Source organism: Dendrobates tinctorius, unplaced genomic scaffold (genome assembly GCF_039654945.1).
Source record: "Dendrobates tinctorius isolate UK_male_01 unplaced genomic scaffold, ASM3965494v1 ptg000228l, whole genome shotgun sequence".
NCBI classification, from domain to species: Eukaryota; Metazoa; Chordata; class Amphibia; order Anura; family Dendrobatidae; genus Dendrobates; species Dendrobates tinctorius.
This window is the reverse complement of record NW_027361895.1, coordinates 3,309,272-3,333,568: the sequence shown is the minus strand read 5'-3', so window position 1 is coordinate 3,333,568 and position 24,297 is coordinate 3,309,272. Positions and strand designations below refer to the sequence as shown.

The 24,297-nt window shown below is 40.7% G+C and overlaps 1 protein-coding gene and 1 long non-coding RNA gene across 2 annotated transcripts in view; one reads left to right on the top strand and one right to left on the bottom strand.

Moving 5' to 3' along the window:
- Positions 1 to 1,375, top strand: part of LOC141059530 (uncharacterized) — a 53,830-nt gene extending 52,455 nt beyond the window's left edge. Inside the window, exon 2 of the long non-coding RNA XR_012222566.1 lies at positions 1,234 to 1,375. This is a non-coding gene — a long non-coding RNA (uncharacterized lncRNA). The remainder of the gene's footprint in view (positions 1 to 1,233) is intronic.
- A 135-nt stretch (positions 1,376 to 1,510) lies between these two features.
- Positions 1,511 to 24,297, bottom strand: part of COL5A3 (collagen type V alpha 3 chain) — a 379,057-nt gene continuing 356,270 nt past the window's right edge. Inside the window, exons 49-66 of the mRNA XM_073555703.1 lie at positions 23,669 to 23,722; positions 23,200 to 23,307; positions 22,839 to 22,892; positions 22,693 to 22,746; positions 19,276 to 19,329; positions 19,134 to 19,187; positions 18,941 to 19,048; positions 18,800 to 18,853; positions 18,603 to 18,656; positions 12,188 to 12,295; positions 12,054 to 12,107; positions 11,790 to 11,825; positions 8,706 to 8,759; positions 7,992 to 8,247; positions 5,025 to 5,137; positions 4,634 to 4,702; positions 4,315 to 4,548; positions 1,511 to 3,842 (exon numbers count right to left, since the gene is read on the bottom strand). Of these exons, the coding sequence (XP_073411804.1) occupies positions 3,696 to 3,842; positions 4,315 to 4,548; positions 4,634 to 4,702; positions 5,025 to 5,137; positions 7,992 to 8,247; positions 8,706 to 8,759; positions 11,790 to 11,825; positions 12,054 to 12,107; positions 12,188 to 12,295; positions 18,603 to 18,656; positions 18,800 to 18,853; positions 18,941 to 19,048; positions 19,134 to 19,187; positions 19,276 to 19,329; positions 22,693 to 22,746; positions 22,839 to 22,892; positions 23,200 to 23,307; positions 23,669 to 23,722 (1,665 nt within the window). The 3' untranslated portion in view covers positions 1,511 to 3,695. The remainder of the gene's footprint in view (positions 3,843 to 4,314; positions 4,549 to 4,633; positions 4,703 to 5,024; positions 5,138 to 7,991; positions 8,248 to 8,705; positions 8,760 to 11,789; positions 11,826 to 12,053; positions 12,108 to 12,187; positions 12,296 to 18,602; positions 18,657 to 18,799; positions 18,854 to 18,940; positions 19,049 to 19,133; positions 19,188 to 19,275; positions 19,330 to 22,692; positions 22,747 to 22,838; positions 22,893 to 23,199; positions 23,308 to 23,668; positions 23,723 to 24,297) is intronic.

Genomic DNA, 24,297 nt, shown 5'->3' with positions numbered 1-24,297 from the left:
TCTTTTTTATTCTTATAATACAAATTTGGTATAATTGTTCTAGCACCATTTTATAAAAAAAAAAAAAATAAACAGCCAAAAAAAAAAATAAATTGCATTTTGGTCAGTAATTAGTAGCAACTTGTTTAATCACAGAACAAGATAAAACAGTGGTCTGTGGTCTGTTCAATAAGAGGCAGCAGAGCCAATCACAGTACTAGCTTTCCGGATCACGTAGCGACAATTCATTAAAAAACTGCATCTTATTAAAGAGGAACTATCATATTTTTTTGGTTTACATTTTTTTTTCTTTATATTTTGTTTAGATTAGCACAGTACTTTCCATCCATGATACCCAAAAAAGTTGATCGCTTATGTAATCATTCCCAATCAATGTAAACAGGCCCAGTGATCAAACGATAACACTCGTTTGTCATTGATTGTATAAAGGTTGGATGTCCTTTACCAATAATGTAAAGGGTTTCATATGAACTGTTGCATCTTGTTTATTTGCCCATGTAAAAGGACCTTAAGTATCTATAGGGGTCGATTTACTACATAGTAGATGTCTCACCAACTGACACATCTTTTTATGGTCACTTGGATTAATAAGGTTACAATATTAGGGGTCTCTGTATACCCCCACTACGGTTCCTTTTTCCACTGGATTTTGGTTTTGTGGGTAATGGAGAGTGGATAAGTCCTTCTTCAAGATTGAAGTACAGTTTTAAGGCATATTGTTGTCATTAGATCTTTGGAAAGGAAACTTATAGCTAAATCATTCATTTCAGGGTCTGTACTCATTGGCCTTTACAGAGTCAACTAAGATGCAGGATTTTGGAAGCCAGATTGTGATTGCAGATTCTACATACAACTTCCTGATCCTGGGTACTACAAAATACATTTTGAGGAAAGATTATTTAACTTTTTTTGTTTGTTTCCTGAGTAGTAAGATTTATAGATAATAATGTCTTGGTGGAAAATACTGGAGGCTCTTATTCCCAAATGTTTCTTGTAATAAATATTTTAGCTATAGTTTTCCTACATAAAGGTACAGTTCTGTTTTATATACGAGCACCATAAAAGGGACCAGAACTTGACAGCACTTTTTATTTTTTGCCCGTCCTTTGGTTCTGTCTCTCTATTTGTTACATATATTGCATTTGTTCACATACCGATTCATAAATAAATTGTAAGAACTGTATGAATACCTCTCATTGCCCACAATAGAATGATCATATTTTTTTTTTTTAGAAAGTAAAGTCATCAGTTCCATTGTGGTGGATACGCTGATCAGAGGCCAACTCGTCTGATTTGATTTGGATACTGCTGACTGTCAATGACTGCACCGGTGTTGAGTTCTTAACTAAAATACTTGAAATTCTTATTGGGAAAAGTCTTGTCATTTCTCTGGCGCTGGATTATAATGTAATCCTGACCCCTCCATCAGTAGTGTGTATTATGTACATACTGAAAGGCTCATTACTGGTAGTAAGAATAATTGAATCATTACTAAACACATAAGTAAAATACATGCAAATTTAATACATATAATATTAGGCAGAGAAACACCTAATCCTCTTCTACCTCATGTATTATCTTTGGAATTTTTTTGTATGCTGTCTTGATGGCTAACAGTGACATTTGAGGTTATGTTGTTGTGGTCCTTGTCTATTATGTCCCCCAAACTCTTCTTTATGAATAGTAAGGAGGCCCCATTTAAAGGCCCCGTTACACTCTTCAATGTTCCAGCGATCCCACCAACGATCCGACGTGGATGGGATCGCTGGGACATAGACAGACCCATCAGCGATCGGTACCAGTGAGCAAGCTGGTTTCCAAGGTAAACAGCAGGTAACTAAGAGCCCCGCGGCTCTTAGATACCCGCTGTTTACATTGGAAACCAGCTCCCAGCGTCGCTGGTCGTTGGTCTCACGCTGTCACACGCAGCGATGTGCGCTGGTCAGCGGGAGACCAACGATCAAGAAACGGCCCAGGACGTTCGAGCGCGATCAGCGATACCCGGCAGGGGGGCCGTTCACTGATACATGTCACACACAGCGATGTCGCTGGTGAGATCGCTGTGGCGTCACAAAATCAGCGATCTTGCTGGTGATCTCGCTGTGTGTGACGGGGCCTTTAGACTCAAAATACAATAAAACCTCTTTGAGGTCAACACCCAAATTTACAGTGAAAAAGGGCCTTCTGAAGAGGGGTCCTTTGGAAGAAGAGGGATAAGATCATTAAAACTCTGATCCAGATCAGGGGTTGACTTCTAAAAGATGTGGTCTTCTGGAGACATTTCATTATACAGATTAAGTTAACTCGCTACAGCACTGTTCAACCCAGATAAGGTCAACACCTAAATTTTCAGTAACAAAGAGTGTTCGGAAGAGAGTTTTTTTGAAGAAGAAGATGGATAAAAAAAAATAAACATAGGATCTAGGTCAGGAAATGACTTCTAAAAGATGAGGTCTTCTGGAGACTTTTCATTGTACAGATTAAGTTATTTCGTTACAGCACGTTTTCAACCCAGAAAATTAGGATTTTACCACCCTAGCCTTAACCAAACAAGAAGGTCTTGACTACAGATTGAGCACCGAAAGACCCCTTTTGTGCAAATGAGTTAAGGGGGTGCAATGTAGCTAACTCTCTATATACCAAACAACTCTTATGTGTCAAAGCAAACACTGTAATTGTCAAGAAAAAAATACTCTCGAAGAATTTTTGAGAAGTCAAGACCAGAGAAAATTTTTGTAAAATAAAGACTTGGACCCAAAAGATTTCATATTACATTGAACAGTTATTGAATCCAGCTAAAACATTAAGTATATTTTGAGGGATACCTAGATTTGCTATTACTGTGAAGGTTAAGAGGATTAGGTATGGTTGACTTAAGTATTGATTAGAGTTAACTATGACAGTAGGGAACAGTATGAAGAAATATAATTAAATATTTTTTTTTCCTTTACCTTAATACACAGAGCCCATCTTTAAAGATTACTATGGAGTTTAAAAATTATACACACAAATATACAGTACATTTACGTCAATGTGGTCAGTGACCCAAGTTCCTCATACGGTGAGCCTCAGGAGCCATTTCTGTTACTTGAGGTAGATGTCACTAACCTATTAAATCTCTGTAAATTTGGGGACTCTGATTAGATATACAACTTGTGTCATTGTCAGATTAAATAGAGGAATTATTCAGTGTATGACTGATGGCGGCTGAAGGCAATCAGATCACCTTATTGCAGCAAGTTCTGTGACTGGGGCATCAAAGGAAACCTCCTTATAGGACCATTACGCTCCAGTGCAAAACCAGGAGTGATTCAGAATTTCGAGAGATAATCTTGTAGAGTGAGTGGAAGTAATTGCAAATACCAAGTATGATCGCAGTACTGTACAGTGACCATCGTGCTGATGACCTTTTCAACTCAAAAATATGGTGTCCATCGAGGTCTTCGAAGCAATAATTACACCACATATATTTAGTGCTGCAACCCTACAAGAGTGGGCCCTCGCTGGAAAAACACATCTAGAATCCCCTGCAGTTAACAAATCAAAAATATAAAACAAAAATAAAATCACATGGATGAATCTTTTTTGATTTGTGACCAATGGATTTTTTTTTTTCAGTTCGTTGACCGTGAAACTTAAGTTCCTTTTTCTGGAAGATGACATTTTTGGGGGCAGTCTTTCATTTATGTTTTTCATTAACCGTTAAAGCAGACTGGCCCCAGCTCAAAGCCAAACTTCTGACTGCTTTCTCCAAAATCGCTGACAGCAACGTCCCTGAGGGGTAGATTTTCCACCTTGTAGGTGTTGATCTCAAGCACCGTTCGCTCCACTCCTTTTCGATACTGTAATGAGAAGATGAAGCATTAGATACGATGACTGCTGAAGTTTCTGGTCACTGTTGTGATCGACATTACCTTATTTTAAGTTTTGCACAAGAAACTGGAAAATCTAAATAGTTTAGTTGAGCTAAGAGAAATATGGCCCCTTGACTTTTCATTTTGGAAAGAAACTAAAAGTACTGATCATCGTCAAGCCAACGCCTAAAGTTGATGGATTGTTTGAAGTTCTCGAAACCAATTTTGTTTGAAAGAAATATCTGAAAATTTTTACTTTTTCCAACTTCATGCACTGTAGTATTTACAATAGTGGAGCTTTTCTTTTACTGTCAGAAAGATCAAGGATGTTGATGGGGTAGCATTTTATGGTTTGTTTGACAGGCATATTTATAAAATGCCAAAGATTTTGAGACGAGGAAGTAATTTTGTTGAAACTTTCCTAAGTTTCTTAATCCCAGTTGTGACATTTCATACTTACTTGACAGCCATCATATAAAGCTCTTAGCTGTGGTGTACGGCTACTGGATAGCGTCTCTTCGTTGTCTGCCCTCAGCTTTATCGACCGTTCATGGTTTCCCTTTGACAAATCAAACCATCCCACGGACTGCTGACAATGATAAGTGAAGGTTTGATGGCCTACAGCACTCAGTAGTTTCAGGAATGTCATCTGCACCACGTGGACGGGATTACTGTCCGCATCAATGTACTGGAACTGGGGGGAATGAGATGAACATTTGTACTTAATATATAAAAGGTAGAGAAGGAACTACGTAAATTCAGGACTATAAAAAATGTACCTTCTTTCCTCTTTTGAAAGTGCTGTACCAATCGCCTGGGGTTTCCTTGCTCCACCCTGCAACTTTAACCTGGTGATACAAGTACAATAAAATCGCATAACAAAATCAAGAAGATCTACAGAAGCAAAAACTTGGCCTTTAGATGTCACATCTTTATTAAGTTACGACAAGTTCAGATGCTAATCAAAAAAAAATACAGGGTCCAGTTCCATTTGTCATCCATGGGTAATGCCAGCAACACTCTCGTGTCATGTTATCTGTCAAGTGGAGTGGCATGGTCTTAATATTTCAATAGTATTTTAAAACCCAAGTTTTACCAATATGTAAAATGTATAATATAATCTCATTGGAGGTGTGAAGCTATCCAAAGTATTTTTTATGTTATATTTACCGACTCAAACTTTTTATCAGGGTAAAGACAAGTTTCTCCACCAGCTGTAAAATTGCAGAAGACCTTGAAGGCATCTCTATTACAACCTTGGTTTGGATCAATCCAGTATTCACCTAAGATGACAAAAAATGCGCAAAATACTATACATAACATGTTTTACAATGTTTCCTCCTTTTTTGTTATTTTACTAATACCCTATTACTCCATATATCCTCCCTATATCTCCCCCTATTACCCCATATATCCCCCTATATCTCCTCCTATTACTCCATATATCCTCCCTATATCTCCTCCTATTACTCCATATATCCTCCCTATATCTCCCCCTATTACTCCATATATCCCCCTATATCTCCTCCTATTACTCCATATATCCTCCCTATATCTCCCCCTATTACCCCATATATCCTCCCTATATCTCCTCCTATTACTCCATATATCCTCCCTATATCTCCTCCTATTACTCCATATATCCTCCCTATATCTCCTCCTATTACTCCATATATCCTCCCTATATCTCCCCCTATTACTCCATATATCCTCCCTATATCTCCCCCTATTACCCCATATATCCTCCCTATATCTCCTATTACTCCATATATCCTCCCTATATCTCCCCCTATTACTCCATATATCCTCCCTATATCTCCCCCTATTACCCCATATATCCTCCCTATATCTCCTATTACTCCATATATCCTCCCTATATCTCCCCCTATTACTCCATATATCCTCCCTATATCTCCCCCTATTACTCCATATATCCTCCCTATATCTCCCCCTATTACCCCATATATCCTCCCTATATCTCCTATTACTCCATATATCCTCCCTATATCTCCCCCTATTACTCCATATATCCTCCCTATATCTCCCCCTATTACCCCATATAGCCTCCCTATATCTTCTCCTATTACCCCATATATCCTCCCTATATCTCCTCCTATTACCCCATATATCCTCCCTATATCTCCTATTACTCCATATATCCTCCCTATATCTCCTCCTATTACCCCATATATCCTCCCTATATCTTCTCCTATTACTCCATATATCCTCCCTATATCTCCTATTACTCCATATATCCTCCCTATATCTCCCCCTATTACTCCATATATCCTCCCTATATCTCCTCCTATTACTCCATATATCCTCCCTGTATCTCCTATTACTCCATATATCCTTCCTATATCTCCCCCTATTACTCCATATATCCTCCCTATATCTCCCCCTATTACTCCATATATCCTCCCTATATCTCCTCCTATTACTCCATATATCCTCCCTATATCTCCTATTACTCCATATATCCTCCCTATATCTCCCCCTATTACCCCATATAGCCTCCCTATATCTCCTATTACCCCATATATCCTCCCTATATCTCCTATTACCCCATATATCCTCCCTATATCTCCTCCTATTACTCCATATATCCTCCCTATATCTCCTCCTATTACTCCATATATCCTCCCTATATCTCCTCCTATTACCCCATATATCCTCCCTATATCTCCTATTACTCCATATATCCTCCCTATATCTCCCCCTATTACTCCATATATCCTCCCTATATCTCCTATTACCCCATATATCCTCCCTATATCTTCTCCTATTGCCCCATATATCCTCCCTATATCTCCTCCTATTACCCCATATATCCCCCTATATCTCCTCCTATTACCCCATATATCCTCCCTATATCTCCTATTGCCCCATATATCCTCCCTATATCTCCTATTGCCCCATATATCCTCCCTATATCTCCTATTGCCCCATATATCCCCCTATATCTCCTCCTATTACCCCATATATCCTCCCTATATCTCCTATTGCCCCATATATCCTCCCTATATCTCCTATTGCCCCATATATCCCCCTATATCTCCTATTACCCCATATATCCTCCCTATATCTCCTATTACTCCATATATCCTCCCTATATCTCCTCCTATTACCCCATATATCCTCCCTATATCTCCTCCTATTACTCCATATATCCTCCCTATATCTCCTATTACTCCATATATCCTCCCTATATCTCCCCCTATTACTCCATATATCCTCCCTATATCTCCTCCTATTACTCCATATATCCTCCCTATATCTCCTATTACTCCATATATCCTCCCTATATCTCCCCCTATTACCCCATATAGCCTCCCTATATCTCCTATTACCCCATATATCCTCCCTATATCTCCTATTACCCCATATATCCTCCCTATATCTCCTCCTATTACTCCATATATCCTCCCTATATCTCCTCCTATTACTCCATATATCCTCCCCATATATCCTCCCTATATCTCCTATTACTCCATATATCCTCCCTATATCTCCCCCTATTACTCCATATATCCTCCCTATATCTCCTATTACCCCATATATCCTCCCTATATCTTCTCCTATTGCCCCATATATCCTCCCTATATCTCCTCCTATTACCCCATATATCCTCCCTATATCTCCTATTGCCCCATATATCCTCCCTATATCTCCTATTGCCCCATATATCCTCCCTATATCTCCTATTGCCCCATATATCCCCCTATATCTCCTCCTATTACCCCATATATCCTCCCTATATCTCCTATTGCCCCATATATCCTCCCTATATCTCCTATTGCCCCATATATCCCCCTATATCTCCTATTACCCCATATATCCTCCCTATATCTCCTATTGCCCCATATATCCTCCCTATATCTCCTATTGCCCCATATATCCTCCCTATATCTCCTATTGCCCCATATATCCCCCTATATCTCCTCCTATTACCCCATATATCCTCCCTATATCTCCTCCTATTACTCCATATATCCTCCCTATATCTCCTCCTATTACTCCATATATCCTCCCTATATCTCCTATTACCCCATATATCCTCCCTATATCTCCTATTGCCCTATATATCCTCCCTATATCTCCTCCTATTACTATAGGACAATATTCGGCATTACTCACCATCCTTGTATTTGGGATGACACATCTGGAGCTCCTTGCACGTTCTTGCTGGGCTTTCTTTGGACCCCACTGGCCACCTCATCTGCTCTACCTCTACTTTCAAGGATCCTATCGTGGCGTAAACTTCTTCCATGCCGTCAGCCATATAATCTGTGAGTCCCTCATCCGCCTGCACTCTGTCTGAGTGGCGCCGTCGTTTTCTTGTGCCATCGTATGTCTCATATGGGAGGGGTTGTATGGTTTGTGCTGGACGACCCTGTTATCAATAATATGGCAGTGATTGCTCTTGCATCTATGGAGTTATAGGTAGTTTTGTAATGAGGACATTTTTGGGACATTACAATTTTACTTACACAAGCCTATCATATGCTTAGCAGACAGTTTATAAATCAAGCTGATGCCACATGAGATGTGACACTAGGAGTAGAGGAGTAATTAGTGGCTAAGTGGAGGTAGTATAATTACACATCATGGGTTTGGTGGGAGAAGCAGTCCTCCAGGTAGTCAAGAAACGGGTATGATGGCAAAAAGGAAAACATAAGTTGGGCATCAAAACACGTAGAATAAGGTCATTTGGGGGGAGGGTCATCATTAAATTTAGCATTAGAAAGCCCTTATAAGTACCGTAATATTTTTCTTTTGTCTAAAAAATTTTTTTTTTTATCTACATTATCAACTTTTACAAAATTATAACCAAATTCCAGATAGACTTACTGGTGGTCCAGGAGGGCCAGATTGTCCGGGGTCTCCTCTCATACCCATAGGTCCCTAAAGAAGGAGATTATCAATTAGTAGCTATTAATCACATTCATTATTGTACAAGCTGAATTAATAAAAATGAATTTTTAGATAGCAAGAGTCTTACACGGAAGCCATCATCAGAAAACAACCTTTAAAAATCAATGTTTCGTGTTATGTGTATGTTTGATTTTAGTTTCGATTTCATTTTTTTTTTTTTTCATTTCACAATCTGCATTTAAAATGAAAAAAAAAAAATAAAAAATAGAAATCTTGCAATTTTTACACTGGCCATTAGAGATTTTTTAGATTTTAGATTACTGTTGTTTCAAGAAAAAGAAATCACATGAACATTAGTCGCAACGAACAGACTCTGAAATCTTACCATTTGTAATGAAGCATTTAATGACGGTGTGCAAAAGTCATTGCTAAGGGAGCAGGGGAGCTGTAGTATCGGCTACCGTAAGGAGTTACCTTTCATTGTTATCCTACCTCTGATGACAGTGAGCCTGCTGAAAACTCTTCCAGAAAGGTCAGAAAGTATGTGTGGCCAGTGTGAAATTTACAAGTTTTCAATTTTTATTTTTTAATAAATATGGTATGAAGAGTAAAAAAAAATGTTGCGATAAATGGTTAAAAACCACATGTAACATAATAACCTGACTGGTCATTTTCTGATGATAGCTTCCCTTCACATCGTACTTCTAGCAAAGTCCTGCTGATGGATCTGTGGCCTACGCTCTTTTCCACGTCAATTTAAAGAATAGGCTGATGCAAAGAATTTGGGTTATAGAAGAAACTTCATTGTTTCCCTTTAGGAAAACGTTGCAGATCACTCGTCATAATTCTTTCGGTTTCCATAAAAAGCTCCATAGGGGGAAAGCTAAGGTTGTGTGATGGCCTAGATAACTTACCACATCCAAAGACCAAAACTTTCTCTAGATCAGTGTTTCTCAACTCCAGTCCTCAAAAGCCACTAACAGGACATGTTTTCAGGATTTCCTTAGTATTGCCCAGGTGATGGAATTCCTGCCTGTGCAGGTGATGAAATTATCACCTGTACAATACTAAGGATGATTTAGCGAATCCTGCTTTGAGCAGGGGGTTGGATCAGATGGCCCAGGAGGTCCCATCCAACTCTATGATTCTATGATTCTTAAGGATATCCTGAAAACTTGACCTGGGTGGGGTTTAGTACTGGAGTTGAGAACCTCTGCTCTAGAGTCTTAAGGCCCACATACAAATTTGCCGAAACATCGTCTGAATTCACTGATATTGACTGATTTCGGCAGACCGGCTAGCGAGTATGGCCCCCCCCACCGACATGATGACATCTAGAAGGTAAAGTTTAGTGTGCACACTGTCGGGAAGTGAAGTGCAGTTGGAACGGGCTGAAGAGCCCCTGGCACTGGAGAATTAAAATTCAATCCACACTCATGAGTTCATGGTGAAAAAAGCTTATTTTCAGTCAACTCCATTTAGCAAAATCAATATTCAAGGGAGCGAAACAAGTGGGGATGCAAAAAAGCGACTAGAGCTAAAATGGACGTTTCGACCCGTCCTGGGTCTTAATCATTGAGTCGCTGCATCGTGTAGGTGGGTAACATAGGAAGAAGTAAGGATTCTGTTGAAAGATCCACAGAGGGGATGCTTGAAGCGGGCTGTTAGAAACGCTGGTAACCTGGTATAAAGGCTCTGAATTGCGGTGCTCCCGCGCCTTGCTGCAGTGCTGGCGTGGTCAAGCCAGGGCAAAGTACAGCGTCAGTCAGGGCCTAGGCACGTGACACCGCACAGGGTTTAAGCCCGTCTAGGGCGATAGGGTGCGCAGGTTTCAGCATAATCTGCGTGATGAGGGGTCACCATCTTCCGTCTCCCTATCTTCAGGGCTTTCCTTAACCAGCTTCCGAACACCGGGCATCTCCCTGCCCTGGCGTGACAACACGCATCGTTCTAAAAAAATCACTGCACACGTACGAGCCAGAAATTATGCTCAAGTGAGGATTAAAATCAAACACACATCGTAACGTCACAACATATGCCGCAATGGCACATCTCGCAGTGACATCAGACACCTATTGGTCAGACCTCATCTGGAATATTGTGTCCAGTTTTGGGCACCACATTTTAAAAAAGACATCAACAAACTGGAGCAAGTTCAGAAAAGAGCGACCAGAATGGTGAACAGTCTGCAAACCCTGTCTTATGAGGAAAGGTTGCAGGATTTGGGAATGTTTAGCTTGCAGAAGAGAAGACTGAGAGGAGGCTTAATAGCTGTCTACAAATATCTCAAGGGCTGTCACATTGTAGAAGGATCAACTTTATTCTCATTTGCACAAGGAAAGACTAGAAGCAATGGGATGAAACTGAATGGGAGGAGACACAGATTAGATATTAGAAAAAACTTTTTGACAGAGTGATCAATGAGTGGAACAGGCTGCCACGAGAAGTGGTGAGTTCTCCTTCAATGGAAGTCTTCAAACAGAGGCTGGACAGACATCTGTCTGGGATGATTTAGCGAATCCTGCTTTGAGCAGGGGGTTGGACCAGATGGCCCAGGAGGTCCCTTCCAACTCTACCATTCTATGATTCTATTCACTTCCGGAAGTCCTGCCACAGAGTTAATCATATCGATGAGAATACGTATGACGGGGCAAGGGGATAAGGAGAGGCAAGGAGTACTGAAAGGCGGGCTGTGGGGTTGGCAGAGCAAATGAGTGGCGTGGTAATTAATTGATTTCTTTAACTCTTTGCCAGACCTCTACCGGGTACCAAAATAGCTGTCTGCAAAATCCAAATTTTTGTAAAATTTGAGAAAAATTCAATTCTACACGAACAAATTCGCTAATATCTAGAAGCAAATAATTGTTCTTAGATATTTTACAAAGCTACGGTCAGTCCAAAATGTCAAAATCATCTGTTTTTTAATGATTTTTTCCTGCAAATTTAGTCAATATAGACTGTTATTTAACAAAAAAGAGAATGTCAAATAGGTATACTGAGAAACGTACATTTTGCATTACATCTGGAATGTTGTAGATGTATATACTAAGTAACTCTTACCGGGGCACCTTTGGATCCCTTTTGCCCTGCGGATCCCTGTAAAACAATTCAAGCGTTACCATCTCTCTTTTACAACAACACTGACGTGATATGTTCAGCTACTTCACCTTCATAGTCCTCTCATGGCCTACATTTCTAATGGAAGTCATGAGACAACACAGATCTGTTGTGTTACGGGCCACCAGTGGACCACATCTACTCACAATAGGGTCCGTCGGGAGTCAGTAAGTTTTAAATGAAAAAAGACAATGAAGGGGTAATTACCGAAAGTCCAAGTGGTCCAGGAGGTCCATTTGGTCCAGAAGAACCTACCAAACCCTTAATGCAAAAAGTGGCAGAAGTCACTATAATATCTTATACAGCTGGGTAGGAAATCTCATATTATCATCAAGACTTACTGGATCTCCTTTAGGTCCTTGTACACCTTGGACTCCAGCTGGTCCTTTGTCTCCTTTCTCTCCCATTTCCCCAGGAGGTCCTATTAGTCCAATAAGTCCAGCATGACCCTGGAATAATAAAACCATTATTAGGGCTCGCTCGTACTTACATTTAAAAAAAAATTGGTGGTTGTCTGGGGTTTTCTAGTTTACAAAACTAATTTTCAGGATTTCTGCGTTTATTTTTGGCGTTTTTTTTCTCCCATTCTTCCAAGAGCCATAACTTGTTTTCCATCCCTTTAGCCTTAGGAAGGCCTGTTATTTCTCAGGATAATTTGTAGTCTGGAATGATGCCATTTATTTTATTATACAATTTGCTAGTAGATGGGGGGGGGGATTTTTTCCATCATTTTTCGGGTTGTGTGTCGACCGCATTCATTGTGTGGCAAAATGAAAACTGTCATGATTCTCAAAGTCTGCATGATGACCAAACTTATATAAACTGTTTTTTTGTATTTGGGTGGTGTAAAAAAAATTTCCGAAATTTGTAAAAGAGAAAATTTGGTTTATTTCACCATATTCTTAGACATGTAATGTCTCCATTTTTGCTGTTGAGCTGGCATTTTTATTGGTACCATTTTTGGGTATATATAATGTTATGATTTTTGATAGACATTCAATCACTAGAAAATGTCAATTCTGGCATTTAGATTTTTTGGTGGTGTTTATCATACAGATAAATAATTTCATATAGCCATTGTAGTGCAGCGGTGTCCTCACTGTACAGTGATGAGGCAGTGACCCAGGAAAGTTCAAAAGTAAACATAGTTTTAATGTCCAAAACTTACAAACAAAACAAACGGTATCCTGCGGATAGCAGCCAGGAGACAAGACAGTCCATAAATGCGTCCTGTTGCCGAGGGCAACTGCACCACCGTATTACGCTGCGGGGTGCCAGGAGTTCGCTTCGCTTGGCTCAGTGTTCCCTAACACAGGCTGAGCTTTTGGAGAGCCATCTGCTCTGCACCTTGCAAACTCCACACTGAAACACCCAACCCTTTGCTGCATGGTTTTATGTCAAGGAACCTGTGGCCGTAGGCCACATGGAGAACCCCACCAGGAAGGAAACAGACCGCCCCACTACCATCCTGTAGACCGTTTAAAAAATAAAAGCCCCTTCACTGACCAAGGGCTAGAGTTGTCTCAACGCCAAGATTAGAGTGGAGGAGGTTAAATCGGCTATCAAAGGTCTTGGCAATGGAAAAGGTCCGGGACCAGTCGGTTTTGGGAGTGAATTTTATAAAGTCTTAAGAGATCAGGTCTCACGGATGCTAACGGACATGTTTAATATTTGGATGGGGGGGGGGAAATTCCCAGCCATGCTAATACGGCTTTTATAAAATTACTGCCTAAGGGAGACAAGAATTTGGGGGACCCTTCCAGCTAAGGCCAATTTCATTTATTAACCAGGATTTGAAGTTGATTTCCAAAATTTTGGTGGATTGTCTGGCAACAATTTTGCCTAGAATAATTACGTCACACCAATCAGGTTTTATAAAAGGTAGATACAGTGGGGAAAAAAAGTATTTAGTCAGTCAGCAATAGTGCAAGTTCCACCACTTAAAAAGATGAGAGGCGTCTGTAATTTACATCATAGGTAGACCTCAACTATGGGAGACAAACTGAGAAAAAAAAATCCTAAAAATCCAGAAAATCACATTGTCTGGTTTTTTTTTTCATTTTATTTGCATATTATGGTGGAAAATAAGTATTTGGTCAGAAACAAAATTTCATCTCAATACTTTGTGATATATCCTTTGTTGGCAATGACAGAGGTCAAACGTTTTCTGTAAGTCTTCACAAGGTTGCCACACACTGTTGTTGGTATGTTGGCCCATTTCTCCATGCAGATCTCCTCTAGAGCTGTGATGTTTTTGGCTTTTCGCTTGGCAACACGGACTTTCAACTCCCTCCAAAGGTTTTCTATAGGGTTGAGATCTGGAGACTGGCTAGGCTACTCCAGGACCTTGAAATGCTCCTTACGAAGCCACTCCTTCGTTGCCCTGGCGGTGTGCTTTGGATCATTGTCATGTTGAAAGACCCAGCCACGTTTCATCTTCAATGCCCTTGCTGATGGAAGGAGGTTTGCACTCAAAATCTCACGATACATGGCCCCATTCATTCTTTCATGTACCCGGATCAGTCGTCCTGGCCCCTTTGCAGAGAAACAGCCCCAAAGCATGATGTTTCCACCACTATGCTTTACAGTAGGTATGGTGTTTGATGGATGCAACTCAGTATTCTTTTTCCTCCAAACACGACAAGTTGTGTTTCTACCAAACAGTTCCAGTTTGGTTTCATCAGACCATAGGACATTCTCCCAAAACTCCTCTGGATCATCCAAATGCTCTCTAGCAAACTTCAGACGGGCCCGGACATGTACAGGCTTAAGCAGTGGGACACGTCTGGCACTGCAGGATCTGAGTCCATGGTGGCGTAGTGTGTTACTTATGGTAGGCCTTGTTACATTGGTCCCAGCTCTCTGCAGTTCATTCACTAGGTCCCCCCGCGTGGTTCTGGGATTTTTGCTCACCGTTCTTGTGATTATTCTGACCCCACGGGGTGGGATTTTGCGTGGAGCACCAGATCGAGGGAGATTATCAGTGGTCTTGTATGTCTTCCATTTTCTAATTATTGACCCACAGTTGATTTCTTCACTCCAAGCTGGTTGGCTATTGCAGATTCAGTCTTCCCAGCCTGGTGCAGGGCTACAATTTTGTTTCTGGTGTCCTTTGACAGCTCTTTGGTCTTCACCATAGTGGAGTTTGGAGTCAGACTGTTTGAGGGTGTGCACAGGTGTCTTTTTATACTGATAACAAGTTTAAACAGGTGCCATTACTACAGGTAATGAGTGGAGGAAAGAGGAGACTCTTAAAGAAGAAGTTACAGGTCTGTGAGAGCCAGAAATCTTGATTGCTTGTTTCTGACCAAATACTTATTTTCCACCATAATATGCAAATAAAATGAAAAAAAAACAGACAATGTGATTTTCTGGATTTTTTTTCTCAGTTTGTCTCCCATAGTTGAGGTCTACCTATGATGTAAATTACAGACGCCTCTCATCTTTTTAAGTGGTGGAACTTGCATGCACTATTGCTGACTGACTAAATACTTTTTTTCCCCACTGTATGCAGTAACTAATATTAGAAAAGCTATGTTGATTATGGATGCGGTAAAATCCAAAAAGGGGAATAAAGAAGGATGCCCAGCATTTGTGACACTGGATGCTGAGAAAGCATTTGATAACGTGAGTTAGTCATGGCTGGAGAGGGTTCTAGACGGGATGGGTATGTTCGCCGGAATGCGAAGATATATTCAGTCACTCTATTCAAACCCCCAGGCACGAGTGTATACACCTGGATTTTTGTCAGATATATTTCCAGAAAGGGCACACGCCAGGGCTGCCCATTGTCGCCCTTACTGATTAATATGGCCATCAAACCCCTGACGAGGGTCCTTAACAGTGGAGAAAGTCATGAGGAGATCAAAATAGGGAATAGGATGCTTCGATCTGCTTTGTTTGCTGATGACATAGTATTATTTATGTTTGATCCATTCAAAGATCTTATGGTTGAAGCTCAGAGAAGTTTGGGGAATTTTCCAGTTTTAAACTTAACAAAAACAAATGTGAGATATTATTTTTGCGAGGAGGGGATGGGACAAGAAACAATAGTCAACTAGCCGAGTTGGGGGGGGGATCAAGATAGCAAAATCCTTGGTCAAATATCTGGCCATTCACCTGGGCCGCACAGCGGATTCGGTCTATGCCCTAAATAATCATCCGTTGTTTTTGAAAATAGAAGCGCAACTGAGAAGTTGGAGGGGTCTGCCATTATCGCTTTTGGCCAGAGGACATCCGATTAAAATAATGAGCTTTCCTAGGCTGCTCTACCCTCTTCAGATGATTCCCGTTACTTAAGCGAGGGGATATATCTAGATTGAACGGAGCATTCATGAGGTTTCTTTGGGGAGGGAAGAGGCCTAGAATAAGTTTGAGCACTCTTATGTCCTCTGTGGAGGAAGGAGGGATTGGAATCCCCAATATTAGGGGGTATAATCTGGCATGTTTGGCTAGGCATGTGATTGATTGGCTGTGCGGAACGGATGTGATTTGGAGAATGAATTTTGTAAACCTTGGGACCTGGCCTCAGTTCTACACTCCCCCCTGTCCTGTCTTGGTTCGAAAGTGAGGAACTCGATGAATTTTGTAAACCTTGGGACCTGGCCTCAGTTCTACACTCCCCCTGTCCTGTCTTGGTTCGACAGTGAGGAACTCTATGATATGTAGGGACACAATAGTATCCTGGAAGGCGATAAGAAAAAAATTGGGACTGCTGTGGAAGGTACCCAAATATCTCAATCCATGGGCCCATCCAAATTTTCAATTAGGTAGGGAGAATAGATTATTTAAAGAATGGTGAGAGAAGGGTGTATTGAGAATGAATGATTTGATGCATGTCGATGAAAGGAGATGGATGACTGAAGCAGAGGTGACGGAGAAGTTTGCACTTAACAAGTTTCAGGGTATGCAATATTCACAAATACATCACTTTGTTTTGCGTGATCTGCGGGATGTTTCTAAAGAATTGCTCAAAAATTGATTTGATATCCTGATGGAGTGTGATCTCCCCAGGTTGAATGTATCAAGAATATATGGGGTCTTGAAGGAATGGTTATTTCCGTCGAGGAAACAGACTTGCGCAAAAGCATGGATAAAGCAGTTGGGAGACATGGACATTATGGACAAGATTACCCAGGGGTGGTGTATATTAAGGAAAAATATTACTAACGAAAATTGGCGTGATACCCATTTCAGAATTATTCATAGGGCCATACATGGTTTTAATATCCCAATGCAATCAGCGAGCCCAGGTGCTGTTCGGAAATTCTGAAAATGCAGATCAGAACGCACGGATAAGTATCACGGCTTGTGGGGATGTAAAGTGATACAAAAGTTCTGGGCATCAGTTCGGGACTTTAGCAAGGGGATAGGGGAGAAAGAATGGGATCTCAATCCGATGCTTTGGATTTTCCATTGTGACTTGGATGTGGGAGGGGGAGGATGTCGGTACTACATGATCTAGCAATTCTAGCAAAGAAATGCATCCTGAGGCGATGGCTTACGGGCGAAAGCCCGACTATGAGGAAGCTAATGAGTAATATTAAGCAGGTGATGTATTTGGAAAAGTTGGAAGCGGAAAGAGGCAAAACAAAACCAACGGAGCAGTTCTTCAGGAAGTGGAGAGGATTTATGGAACACAAGTGCACTCGGGATGAGATCATCCTGATTATGGCTCCGTTCCTGCAGGCCGGCTGGTACTTAATGAATGATCTTCGGGGTACCTTGGGAAACTTAAAGGTTAGTACATCTTGATTTTTTGATCATTGTCACCGCACTACGGTTCCAGGGTGGAAGTCTGGCTCGAGGACATGATAAGGGTTGGGTTGGGGGATGATTATGGGTTTGAGAACTGTTTTCTCTCATTTTCCTTGTATACAGATACACAATGGTATCGCATATCTTTGTCATTGTAATTGTAATTATTGTTGGTTATGAAAAACTGTGGAAAATCAATAAAAATGATTTGTTAAAAAAAATGAATAAATAAATAAAAGCCCAGAGCAGGTTTTCTTAAATCTTCCTTGGACAAATAGCTTGCCCAAGACCAACACATAGTGACCCTCGCCTATGACACCGGTCACTGCCTTACACCATATATTGGAATTTTATGGTTTCTGAGCCCATTCCATAGACCAACCCCGATGTGTGATATTCAGGTGCATTATATGTCGGAAAGGTGATAATAAAGGGGTTTCCCCAATCTGGTCCCTCATCATCTATTAGCCATAATGGTGTGTAGCAATAAACAGCATTAGTGATGAGCGAGTATGCTCGTTGCTCGGGTTTTCCCAAGCATGCTCGGGTGATCTCCGAGTATTTGGAAGTGCTTGGAGACTTAGTATCTGTTGCCGCAGCTGCATGATTTGCGGCTACTTGACAGCCTGAATACAAGTGTGAATTCCCTAACAAGCAAGCAATCCTCACATGTATTCTGGCTGACAAGTAGCCGCAAATCAACTAAAATCTCCGAGCACGGCAAAATACTCGGAGACCACCCGAGCATGCTTGGGAAAACCCGAGCAACGAGCATACTAGCTCATCACTAAACAGCATCCCTCACTCTGGAGACCCCGCCTCATTAGTGTACTGTTTGGCCAACCCAAAAATTCCGCAGGGTAGCACTATTTCCCCTGTGATGGCGCTATTGGAGTCGCGAACACTTTCTGACAGTTTCCCCTACAACTTACACTATTAAGAAAAACAGAGTGCCGGTGCAGAGACCCTCTCAACACAAGTACAAGTAATGAACCCTACCTTATCTCCTTTGTTTCCTGAGTCACCTTTAAGGCCAGGCAACCCATCTGGACCCTGTAAGACATTATATTATTCAGTTTGCAGAGAGTAAAAAAAACAAGCATAAAAAATATTCCAACAACCTTGAAGTCAGGAAATATTAGACCATTATTGAAATATTACAGTAGGGACTGACTACTACATATTCATGTCCTTACCACTGGACCTGGAGGTCCTGTTTGACCAGGTGGCCCCAATAATCCTGGCTCTCCCTAATGAAAAGAAGTATAATGTATAAATAGCATTCTAATTATGAAAGAGGGTTTTCTAGAAAGCATTTCAGTGCAGTGCTTACTCACCGCATGTCCAGGAATGCCTCTCATACCCACTGATCCCGGCTTCCCTGGTGATCCCTGTGGCCCCACTGGTCCAGTCTTTCCAGGTAGGCCTTCTGTACCAGGCTCTCCCTAGTCAACATTTGAATATCAATAATAAAACCATTTACACTACTTTGTGTAAAGCATTTTTGTTTTTGCTCGGTTCTCTTCATACCTTAACTCCTTTTTCACCTTGTCGACCTTCTTTGCCTGCTTGTCCAAGTTGGCCCTTAAAAGAAATAAGAAAGCATGTACGGTAAATCCTGCATATTCTAGAAGAAAACTGCAGCGCCAACACTACAGACTCTGGGACTTACCCTTCTGCCTGGTGGACCAGTTGGTCCAGGTTCTCCTTGAGTTCCAGGTGGTCCCTATAAGGAGTGAAGTATGAGAATATAACAATAACTTTGAAGGAAGACTTCATTTTGTTAAGGGTGGCCCTACACAAAGGTAAAAGCAGTCAAATTTACCGGGACAGGCCAACAAGTATTAGATGTTCAGCTAGCGTTCGTTTGGCACATGTTAGTCGACACTCATAGCAATATGTCAATATTATTTGATGAGGCCAAGTATGGAAATAAATGTTTTTTAGGGGACATCCAGTTCTTGACTATCAGCATTGATTCCAGATGCAACGGTTTTGAAATTAGCTCTTCCGTTGTTGGGTCCTAAACTCAACTGGAAAAATTCCCAAATAAAGGCATAAAATGTTGGTAAGGAACAGACAATTTTAGATCCCTCTGGGCCAGAACTTTCTTCGGCCCGTCCATTGCATGTGTAAAAAAAAAAAAATTGGCCTTTGTGGAAGTTAGAAATTTGAAAATAAAGTTTTGGGGCCTTATCCTTTTATTACACCCTCTCCATTTTGAAAACACATGCACCTTCAGACAAAGCAAGCGTACGTGTATGTGGGAAGATCAGAAAGAAGAGGTCAACAAAAGAGTGATTAGCATACAACATTTACTCCAGCGATTTTCATCACTTCATACTGAATGAGGCTTTTCTTGATTTCCAACGAGAAGGCCTGTCCTGCATTAAAGGATATTTTCTGAAGAAGAGTAAAACTAACCAGGCACTTTAAAGAAAACCTGTCCCCAGATCAGATGTGTCCAGTTTTTGCTCTTGTTTTATTCCCGCTTCTCCCCTAAGTGTTCAGTTTTTTGTTGTTTTTTAATCCACCATACGGTTCCAGAGATATGGGCTTTTTTTTTTCTTTCTTAGCGCTAATTGTTACGGGCGTGGCTTTGGATCATCTGGGGCGTGTCTTCAGGCTGCACTGCATTATTACAATGTGAGCCACGCCCCATTAATAAAGATCATAAAAATTACTCCATATCTCAGGAACTGTAGGAACATTTGAAAAATATACAAAAAATGGAAAATTCACAGGAACATCGAAAATAAAATAAGATCAAAATCTGGGCACTTTTTTCTCTTTAAGTAGCCGAAAGCTGTTCCTGGAGATTTCACGTTGTTCTTTTAGACATATCTCTCTCAGGCCAAAAACCTGCAAATTTAAAGGGCAGGAGTGCATCACTCACTGTGTGATATATGCAACCATTGTACATATACATTTTAGATGCTGCATATTTTTCAAGGCCCTCCTTGCATTAGTCTAGGGCTGTTTTTTTTTTTATTAGAGCTGGATCCTTTCTGTCCTTTAAATTTGTAGACTTTTGTCCTGGGAGAGGAAAGTCTGATAGAAAGGGGTAGAGTCCCTCAGAGAAAGGACACCTTGTTGTGGCTAGTGGGCACACAGGAATTGACTAATTTGTGCTTTAAGCGCTTCAGTTTTAGAAGTATAGTCTAAATGGCAGTAATGTCTTTCTAAATACATATATTTAATGTTTGCATATAACTTGGCGGACACAGTGTCTGATAGAAAAGGATAGGGTCCCTCCAGAGAAAGGACACCTTGTTGTGGCTAGTGGGCACACAGGAATTGACTAATTTGTGCTTTAAGCGCTTCAGTTTTAGAAGTATAGTCTAAATGGCAGTAATGTCTTTCTAAATACATATATTTAATGTTTGCATATAACTTGGCGCACACAGTGTCTGATAGAAAAGGGTAGGGTCCCTCCAGAGAAAGGACACCTTGTTGTGGCTAGTGGGCACACAGGAATTGACTAATTTGTGCTTTAAGCGCTTCAGTTTTAGAAGTGTAGTCTATATGGCAGTAATGTCTTTCTAAATACATATATTTAATGTTTGCATATAACTTGGCGCCCACAGTGTCTGATAGAAAAGGGTAGGGTCCCTCCAGAGAAAGGTCGCCTTGTTGTGGCTGGTGGGCACACAGCAATTCACTAATTTGGCTCAGTATTAGAAGTATAGTCTATATGGCAGTAATGTCTTTCTAAACACACATATTCAATGTTTGCATATATCTTGATGCACACAGTATTTACCACACTCTTTGGTATGCATATAATGCAGTCACAGCAGCTTGCATCTGTTCAATTTTGCCTCATTCTGTTTGCAGGTGCAGATCAGTTTCTGTTTCCTTATAGGTAAAATGTAGTCTTACTAGCCAATTGGGCGTGGTCCTAAACTCCTCTCTGTGGATGTTGCTTTCAAGACCAGGTCAACATAACTTTAGGCTAGTGCCACACTAGTGCATTTTCTCTCATCTGAGAGAATTGGGCCAATTATGCTAATCTCACTCTTATTAAGCTCTGATCACAGTGTAATTCGGTTTTCTTGGATGAGGAGAAGATTGAAAAAAAAAACCCATCTCCATTTTCCTCATTCTGGCAGTCCGTGAAAATTGGACTGCAGTCAGATGTCATCCAAGTGTAGTCCGATTTTTCCGCGGACTCATTGACTTGCATGACCAAGTGTGTTCTGAATATCGGATGCAAATCAAGCATGCTGCGATTTTTTTCCTTGGACAGACTCAATGTGCACGGCTCCATAGACTAACACTGGTCCAAGTGCCACTCGATGTTTTGTCAGATTGCACTTAGAGAGCGAAAGTATGGTTATCGGCACGAGCTCTCAAAAAAAGGACTACATTTATATACAAGGAAGAAAGTGTCATATCTCAGGAATGGAAATGTCCAGGAACCAAAAAAACAACGAAAGATTCAAGGGAACAGCAGAATTTAGACCAGATTACATACAGTATTTATGGCAAGTAAGACTTGAGCTGGTCAAAACACACCTCAACTAGTGACTGACCAATATATTCGTCAGAAAAGCAGTAATTAGTAAAAAAAAAAAAAGAAAAAATGGATGGCTTTTAGTTAGTCAAAGGCCTGCAATCATTGATGAGGCCGTGCTGGAGTCAAATGTTCCTGATTCATTTATGACTTTTCAAAGCGATTTATGAAAGATTTATGGTGGAATTGCTTTGATGAATTGAAGCCATGGTGCATAATAATAAGTAAGGCTCACCTCTACATACCATTGATATATTTTTTAAACCACCCTAAGGTCTATTAGATTATATTATACTGAAATGAGGGGCCATGTGTGCTGCTGAACACCTTCTGTGGGAAGCTACCAATATGGTGAACCCCATGATTATTTCCAGGCCATATTTAGCAAAGTATATTCTACCCATGTGTTTCAGTCCAAAGTCTGAATGTATCATCCAGACCATCCACTGTTCTACTGGCCCAAACGTACAGCACTGAATATCCCTATGGTCGTGGAAGTGAAATTCACTAGAACCACGCTGGTTCTACTGCTTTTTACGTCTTAAAAAGCCATCCAATGTGTCTGATACTTACCGGATTACCAGAGTCTCCAGCATCTCCCTTTTCGCCTGGTACTCCATCAATTCCCTAAAAATAAGGTCAATGTTAGTTATATTATAAATTTACTACCCATATTTTATATCCAAAAATGACTTAATAATGATTTAATAACTTCTTACCGGAACTCCAGCTTCTCCACGTGGTCCAGGGTCTCCAGGAAAACCAATGGGACCCTACAATGAATTATTTCTATGAGCTTTCCATGACAAAAATTAAGATTGTATCTGAGGTTTCATGTACATAAACCAATATTTCTTCACATAGGTTATAGCAATTTCTTTGACTTTTGTGGTCATACCAAATAGATCTTGAGTACAACCAAAAGCGTTGGGTGGTCTTGTCAAGTTAAATAGACATGAAGGGGTTTAAGACAATGTGTGCACCACACTAGGCGGTCGTATTTAGGTCTTCATGATTTACCACTATACTTTCCTTTATAATTCTATCCCAATCACGCTATGGTTTCTTAGAACTTCTCACCATGTTTCCTTTTGGCCCATCTTCTCCTGGTCGTCCCTTCTTTCCGGGTGGTCCAGCCGAGCCTGATGTTCCTGATTCTCCCTTTTCACCGCCATCACCTTTGCCTCCCTGAAAAAAGATCACAACTTCTAATAAATATACCTAGATTCTTAAGATGAGGCATATGATGTCTTCAGAATAACTGAGAAGTAACATTATTTGTATTCTCAAAAGTTTTACGTTCATCTTCCCCGATCTTTCATTTATTATCTTGCCCTGCTATGACCAGATATGTGGAAATGGTTTGCCAATGGTCTAGGAATGGCAGTAGATGCGACGATGAGTTAAGATTGGTTGACTCTTAACTAACTTATGAGCAATCCAACGTTATAGACAGTAGATTTTTAGGTTGACTGTTATACTATGGGCCGAACTGGTCATTTATGAGGATCTATGTATGAATTTATTAGCTAGCTTCTTCAGTACTTACTGGGGGTCCTGTTTCTCCAGGTTCTCCTGGATCTCCAGCTTCACCAGCTTCTCCCTGTAAAAGCAATATGACTTGTTAGGTAACACCTATGGTAGAACATCTCATATTTCTAAACAATTAACTCAAATAATTTACTATCCTTGGTATGCATTGAATGTCCCCAGCTTTTCCCATCTCCTGACTGTGCTTTGTGAATTGCATTTACGATCCCTCGTATGCATTGCTTATCCTACCTTTTGCATCCATAATGTATTTTATTCCTCTTCTGTCTTCCATGCTTACCTCTGAGTGGGCAGTCCCTCCCCCACTTTTTATCACCTTTGGTTAACTCTGAACATGTGGTCCACACACACACCCACATCCCCTCTCACAGCTGATCCCTCTCAGTCGCAGGGCCATGCGTCTGACCAGGGTTATTTCAAATTACAGATTTCTAATTACGCTACTTAGAATTAAACTAGAATTGGACTGGAATTTGACTATAAGGTAACAGAATGTATAACCACAACAATGTTTGTTTCTCTTCACTTTCATCCCCATACTACTTACTTTCTTCCTATCTCCTGTAATCCCACCACCTAGTAAGGAACTAGTCATTTCCCCCTCCATCCTCCACAGCCATCTCACCT